This window comes from Ruditapes philippinarum, unplaced genomic scaffold, assembly GCF_026571515.1.
Source record: "Ruditapes philippinarum isolate M1 unplaced genomic scaffold, ASM2657151v2 ctg4614_1_1_1_1, whole genome shotgun sequence".
In the NCBI taxonomy this organism is placed as follows: domain Eukaryota; kingdom Metazoa; phylum Mollusca; class Bivalvia; order Venerida; family Veneridae; genus Ruditapes; species Ruditapes philippinarum.
The window spans coordinates 107,393-115,486 of record NW_026865287.1 but is presented as its reverse complement, the minus strand read 5'-3'; the positions used below and the strand labels follow the sequence as shown (position 1 = coordinate 115,486).

Sequence of the window (8,094 nt, the reverse complement as noted above, 5' to 3'; positions counted from 1 at the left end):
GAGCCTGTATATATTGAATACTACACTTACCGATAAGTGAGATTCATAAATAAAGTTACATTGTTAAAGCATATCATTGTTGTATTGTTTTCTTGCATGATAATAATAGGCTTTGTGCCATAATCTGTCTGTTCAGGAAACATGCAGTTACAACATGCACTTGAGATATTTAATGCAGTACAAGAATCAGGCTCTCTGTGAGCAAAGCTCGGTAATTGGTATACACTGTGTTCAGACGTCCAGCAAACGTTATATTGAAGTAATTGAAAAATAGATTCTAACCCAGTCGGAATTACTAAATATACCCCATACTGAATGGAGTAGTTGGGCTGTTGCGCATTTGCAACCACATATTCTGATACAAGGGCATGCCCATGTGGGGCCCCATAATGTGTAAAATGGGCTGCCCATAATGTGGGCACATTGAAATTCCCATTAGCTTTGAGTCTAAGCTAGGCCAGAAATGGACCATTTTGGAACCGCGGTTGCACATTCTAATGGGCCCAATGGACGCAATGGACCCATATAGGTCCCATATAGGCCAAAATGTGGTCCATGATAGAAATAGCTATATTCTAGGGGCCTTAGTGAGAGTCCTTTGTAATAATAACAATTGTTCCTTAACTTGAACTTGACTGAGATAATAGGAGATAATATATATTAAAACTAGGTTTTACCAACGGGTTTATAGTAATTATATATTAAGATCTTCGTTGTTTAGTGTAGACTTATTTCTTTGATAGTTTCAAATATGTCATTGAGACAAATTATGAATGTATCGGCATGGTCATATTTGGGTGGATAAGGTATATATTGACGTTTTAATTTTTCAGGCCTTATATAACATGGGAAGAAATGGAGTTTATGCTCTGTTTCATCGACAACCAAATACTATTCTGCGGCTCATCATTTGAACATCGAAGTTTTTATGACTACAACATCAAATGTAGATGCACAGGTAAGACAAATGGATTGCTATATTTAACTCAAAACATTAATGCCCAGTCTGCACAAAACATTGAGTGAAGCCAACATTTTATCCCAAGTTTCACGTTGAAGCTAAAATATATATATGCCCACAAATTACATTTGTTTTTGGGGGGCCGGTTTTTTTCTGTTTTTTTTTTTTTTTTTACATTTATTCTAAAGTATATATAATTATCTGGCATTTTTGGCACTAAAAAAAGCAACACGGAGAATAATGTTACATATCATGATACCTAAAGCTTGAAAAAAAACGATATTTCATTGTTTAAATATTCAATATACAAATAATTATGTTAATACAAAAACGTTTGTGGTCTTAAATGATAAAATATTCTAGTTTTTATGTTTTTTAATCTATTAAAAATAGTTACTAGTATATAAATCGGTTTCATATTAAAAAATTGTTACTTCTCCAAAAGCGTAATTGTTTTTTAAGGTTCTAAACTTTTAAGATCCAATCGTTTAATTTCGCTTAAGCATTTGAGAAAAAGATTTTCTTCAGTTTAAGCTGTAAACTCCTTTTTTGGAAGCATGTGTTCAAGATTTTGTATGTTTCGTCAACTGAAATTTAAATGACCCAGGTTAACTGTAGACTTAAAAGAACTACACCTGAGATCCAAACGCATAAAAAACCAAATAAATTTGAATTTCTTACAATATAATTTTAACAAAACAAGAAAAATATGATTAGGAAAATGTATTCCGAATAAAGTTGAAAATCGTGTTTCGATGAAATAGTAGTCCGCTTTGAGTAAAAAGGCGTTACAACTCAGTTTTGGATCATTTTTGGATCGGTTTTTTAATAATTATTCTTGAAAAACGTAGAGAGTAAATGATCTGAAATTTTGAACGCAACAAATTGATCTAAACCTCATCAAATGGGGTAATTATCTTTGAAAAAGATATTTCAAGTCTCGTAATTTAAAAAAAAAAGCTAGTGGAAGACAAGGAAATAACAATCTTCCTTCTAATGCACACATACATCGCACCACAGAAACTTGGTTCTTTACATTTTCATGATAATGTATTTTTATAGGTCAATGTAACCACGCCATTATTTGACGCCGCCACCTGGTTGCAACAACTTACTGTTAGTCGGGGTACCATAACTCCACTGAATATTCCTGCTATTAATCCGTGGTGAGGGGTAAAGCTTGCTTGGCTTAGGAGTAACTTTGTATTTTCAACAGAGGAATAACCGTTTATGCTGTAAATATAAGATAAGTTCTCTTACCTGGACTATGGTTTGTAGCATAGTACCTCGAACGAACTGCAATAGGCAATTGAGTATACGGTTGGCGTTATCTTCTGTTGATTCCTGAAATTTAATGGTAGCTGCTGTTACGTCAGACGGGACAGATGTGTCATTTCAAATATCACAACAAGTTATGCAGAACTTCGTTTCATAAAGGGGTACTTAATGCAGCGTGCAGGAACAACTCATATTGCAATAACAATTAGTATCGATCCAAACATTTCCATTTTACTAGTGCTTTAGTGATCTAGTCGGTCAAAAGAATAACTTCAACAGTAAACTCATACCACGGGAATTGCACAGTTGGGGAACTACAAAATCAAACCGTACTATAGATACAAATACTGAAATAACATCAGATCATTTGGTCGAGCAACTGGTCCCAACACAAAGCTGGGGAAAGAATTTCATCACTTTCCCATCACCAGAACGTGTTATTGGTGACTTCGTACGCATTTTTGCCTCCGAAGATAACACGATCTACACTGTGGACGGTGTTGATCACACTCTTCAAGCGAACGAATATGATATCCATAATTTTCCTCAAAATCAATACACCTGGGTGAATGCTTCGAAGGGAATTCAAGTGGCTGTTTACAGTAAAACTATCGGTAAATCATATACAAATGATGGAGTAAATGGTGGAGATCCTGCTATATCAATTTGCGCCCCAGTCGAATTGTATCACGCCGATTACACGTGGAGTACAGTAACTACTACATCTGGCGACTTTAACAATTACATCATCGTCGTCACCTTGAGAGATTATGCTGATGACCTTGTATTAGATAACGCTAATATGACTGCTACTTGGGTAGATGTTCTTGGCAACAGTGATTACATCGGTACATTTGTCAGCGTCAGTCCTGGCTCTCACAATATTTACAATACTGTACCAGCTCATCCATTTCTTGGAATAGCCTATGGAAATGCTCAGTATAATTCCTATGCATATGCAGCCGGAACGCGCCTTGCTCCTATTAATTTGGTAAGTTATATATGTGAAGTTGTAGACAAATACAACTCAGTTATAAATATTATTTAAATTGTTAATCACATTCAATATATTGTGAGTAGTTAATGGGATTATACTAGTAGTTAACTTCCGTTGATTGTCGCATAATGATATCTTAATTCCTTATAGTGGTATTATGGCTATCCGAGGGTATATATTGAGTGAACGGGTGACAGACAAAATAAGTTTGCCATAATTGTTTTCAATAAGTTTGCAATGATTTCTTTCAATTTCATACCTTACTTCGCATGAACGATAGATATCCTACGTGGCCTAAGTAAATTTCTGTAAATATCTTCTTGAATTGATTTACCTGTAACGTTCATTTTATAAAAAAGATGAGGCAGTCTATAATGAGGCAAATTCATATTTTTCCAAACATTTTCCAATATAAGCTGTTAGATAATCACCAATATAACAGTCAATCTTTTGAACTTTACAGAATTGTGTTACACTTGGCAATAAAAGAATGAGCATAATGTCACTTTAAGGAGCATAAGTAATTATTTCAATCCATTGTAATTTGTTATTTTGATCAATATGACAATTAAAATGTATTTTTTGTTCCTTTGCAAGTGATAGGAAACGAATGTATGGTATATGCGAGTCTGTCTAGCTTTGACTAAGTACCACAAATTTTAAACGGGCGGATAACTTTTCTACCACAAGAAATACAAAACTTTTAAAACTGACTCATATTTATAGCATTATTAGCATAATTAGAAAATCAATCAAATTCTGTATTCTGACTCTAGCCGTGTAGTCCAACTTCAACGGATGCAGGCGATGGTGTTGACAATGACTGTGATGGAAGGATTGACGAAGAAACTGATAACGGTATCGATGACGACGGTGATGGTACTATTGACGAGGATTTAGCTATTGCCCCAAGAGGCAAGTTTATTATTTATGTACTGTACTGCTCTCCTTTTGTTTGTTTTAATCCTTGTTAAACACAAAAGAGGATTTTTCTTTTGCCCCACGAGGCAAGTTTATTATTTATGAACTGAACTGTCTTTGTTGTCTTTTAAGCCATTTTAAACCCGATGGAGGATTTGGATTTTCCCAAAGAGGCAAATTTATTATTAATGTACTGTACTGCTTTCCTTTTGTTTTGTTTTAAGCCGTTAAAACCCAATCGATGATTTGGTTATTGCCCCAAAAGCCAAGTTTATTATTTACGTACTGCACTGTTTTCCTTTTGTTTGTTTTAAACCTTTTAAACCTACTCGAGCGACAATTCTAAGGATTTTTTTTTGCAGACTGCAAACCAGATTTTTTTTTGAGTTTGGGGTAAATGAACTTCATTAACTTATTGATCCATCATATTTACATTTCTATTTGGCATATAGTCTGACATTGCTACACGTGTTAAAAGCTGCGTCTTGGGAGAACCATTCGTCAAATATATATATAAATACAAAAGATGTGCATTAGAACTTATAACGTCATATTTATTTCAAAAGTTGACGGACAATGGGGTGACTGGGCTACTTGGGGTACGTGTTCAGCCACGTGTGGTTCTCAGTCCGGTACAAAGGAGAGGACTCGTAACTGTGACAACCCAGCACCAGCGAATTTCGGTCTCGACTGTGTCGGCTCTGGAACAGAGAGCCTTTCCTGCACAGGACCATCCAATCCATGTCCAGGTATGTACAATTCAAACAGCATAAACTGTTTCAGGAAATTAGCGTATTGCATAGAAACATAGGTGGTTTCCGATAAATCTGTATATTTACAAGGTATATGTAAAATTAGAAGGTATTTTACTGAGCATTCAACGAAGCCTAAGGAAATGGTTTACACATTTAATAGATTTCATGTACAAACGTATTCATTTTAATTTGAAAATAATATATAAACACTCGCATAAATAGATAAATAAATGGTTTTGACCTTTAACAAACTGTTTACAAGTTCAAAATGATATAATCAAAGTAAGACATTACGATACTTTCTTAGGTTAAGTTTATATACATAAGCGTTATTCAAATTTGATTACAAGAATTAAATAAACATTCACATTTGCAGCGCAAGAACACATTATTATTATTATAATTATTATTATTATTATTATTATTATTATTATTATTTCATTTTTATTATTATTATTATTATTATTATTATTATTATTATATTTTTATCATTATTATTATTATTATTATTATTATTATTATTTATTATTATTATATTTTTATTATTATTATTATTATTATTATTATTATTATTATTATTATTATTATTATTATTATTATTATTATTATCATCATCATTATTATTATTATTATTATTATTATTATTATTACACAGTATTACATTGTATTGTATGTATGGCGAGTGTTTCATTTGTATAAGTCAACATGTCATTGAAGAAAAGTCTGAGTTTTTAAAAAAACTTTATTATGATATAATCCGACATATTTTAATTAAGTGGTAAATATTAAATCATTGCGTTATTACTTGTTATAATTGTACAGTCAATGGCGCTTGGAGTGACTGGGGTAATTGGGGTTCCTGTACTGTCACGTGTGGCTCGGGTTTCCAGTTCCGTAACAGGTCATGTGACAATCCTCCAGCACAACATGGTGGCAACGATTGTGTCGGAAGTGACCAGGACAACGACACGTGTACCATAAGCTCGTACTGTTTGCCTTCGATGTTAGGAAATATCGACCTGGCGAGTACTTTTAATATTTTTTTGCAAATTTTGAGCATCTGAAAACAGATCTTTTCTTTTTGACGTATTATTAAATACTTCCTTATACATGTACTTAAGTATACGGATAATATTTATATGTTAATCTATAATTGGGTCATGGAAAAAAGCCGATGTTTAAGAATGTCAAAGTATGACAATGTTTGGAACAATACGCTGCATGTTGGTGTCTTCCTAATACCTTCATAAACACTCGTGGCTTATATTATTAACGAGGCAAGTGACGTGTAAAATTCATAATTACAAAAATCACAATGCAAATGTTTTAAATTGTAACAAAGGCAGCAAACACGTTACTTCCCACTCTAATTCAAACCGGATATACATGTATACAAATAGTGACAATCTTAATGAAAAGATGCAAAATTTTACAACTCGCGCAAATTCAAAAAGTATTGTCTACATTGAAGGTTCAGACCTTATTTTATGTTATTCAAAGTTCCCAACTTGATTTGAAGAAACTATCAATGACTTGATTTTTTTGTTTTAAGCTCCCTTTTGAGGAATCAAAATAACATTCTTTACTTTGGTGTAAACATCAGATATTTGTTCATTTTATTCTCAAAAAAAAATATTGCATTGATAAAGAAAACAAAAACAATCACTCAAAAACAATGTCTGTAAAATTCGAATATGTTCGGTATTATGTCTATCGTGCTACTCCGTCAATCTTCGTCATTTACTCCGTGTATACATGCACACCAAAATTGTTGCTAGTTATCTAAAGTCCTGTATGAATGAACATTTCTTAAATTATAAACAGGGATGTGACAATGTGACACAGTTCGGATGTGCTGCAGGGGCCATTAAGTGCATCGACCTCACATTCCGATGTGACGGACAGGTGGATTGTGACGATGCCTCTGACGAATCACACTTCTTTTCCGGATGTGCTAAGTGCTCTGACAGGTCTTCGTCAGGTAATATTTTATCAATATTTGTTTTATATGGATTACTATCTCTATATAACTGGTGGACATTTTAGAAATCCTATAAATCAATAATGATAGAGCAATTATGTCCTTTAGCCAACTCAAGCGGCATATCAAGACATATTTTGGTGAACTTTAAATTCTCAGTTATTCATGTAAAACTATATTCTATTTGCGTATTTTGAATAAAACGCAAGTAATCCTTAATTCTAAATTTCAATTTTTATGCTCCTTGAATGGAAGCATGTAGTCGCAGCATTGTCCGTCCGTCCGCATTTTTCTTGTCAGGGACATAACTCTGAAATTACAAGAGATATCAGCAAGAAACAACTTCTCTGTGTCCAACACTTATTTGGGGAGCATCACCCGGTTCGACCGGCTGTTGTATTTCTTTTCCAACATCAAGTGGATGTAGTGTATGCTTCTGTCTTTGCTTAATATAATTAAAATCTAAATTAACTCTAAGTAGATGAATATACAAATTGATTTGCTAGTTTTGATTGATAGAATGTAAAATGTTTGAATTCTATACTTATTCATTATTTCAGGACATGTGTATGGTAGCATGTTGCATATTGGGATTAGCATGCTTCTGATGTATTTGTTCAAGGCTACATCTTATTAACTAAAGACTTTCTTCAACGGGTGTAATTATCTGTAGATGCTCAAGCGTCCATTGCAGTTTTAGATTCTTATGTAACATGTCCATTTACTACTCTTTAGTTATTTACGGAATTGTAATCGATGATATCAAGAACTGTACATTTGATAGTGATACTGGCATGTTTTTGTCATTTCTTATTGTTTTTATCTAACAAAGTAAACATGCACATTATTACCTTTTTACATCTTCTAGCTCACTATGATTGAAAAATAATTTGTTTTAATGTCTTGAAAAACATATATGTTTACTTTTATTCCTTTGAACCATGCATGCGTAATCATTTGTTAACGAATAAACAGAGCATCTAGAAATACATTTCAAAGTGTGTTTTATTTTCACTTTACCGAATCTCATATGTAATTGTTATATTTACATTTGTACTAAAAATCAAATATTGTTAAACAATTCCTTGACATCCTTTACTTCTAAGGAGTTTTTTTATGTTATGTTATCTATTTTCCAGTAAAAGTAACGTTCCTTCCATGTCCATATATATAAAGTGTTACTAATAAAATGGATGTCTTG

At 32.9% G+C, this 8,094-nt stretch overlaps 1 protein-coding gene across 1 annotated transcript; it reads left to right on the top strand.

Moving 5' to 3' along the window:
• The first annotated feature begins 928 nt into the window (after positions 1 to 928).
• Positions 929 to 7,587, top strand: LOC132728545 (uncharacterized). The gene is made up of 7 exons (XM_060714192.1): positions 929 to 958; positions 2,478 to 3,230; positions 4,013 to 4,151; positions 4,724 to 4,906; positions 5,735 to 5,934; positions 6,737 to 6,893; positions 7,454 to 7,587. Exons 1-7 carry the CDS (start codon positions 929 to 931, stop codon positions 7,528 to 7,530), a joined length of 1,539 nt encoding a protein of 512 aa, XP_060570175.1. The 3' UTR covers positions 7,531 to 7,587.
• The last annotated feature ends 507 nt before the right edge of the window (positions 7,588 to 8,094 follow it).

Excerpts from the sequence above, each read along its gene's own strand:
- LOC132728545 (XM_060714192.1), top strand. The coding sequence starts at position 929 with ATGACTACAACATCAAATGTAGATGCACAG. Across the intron at positions 4,152-4,723 it reads TTTAGCTATTGCCCCAAGAG|TTGACGGACAATGGGGTGAC; the intron begins GCAAGTTTATTA and ends TTATTTCAAAAG. Across the intron at positions 4,907-5,734 it reads ACCATCCAATCCATGTCCAG|TCAATGGCGCTTGGAGTGAC; the intron begins GTATGTACAATT and ends ATAATTGTACAG.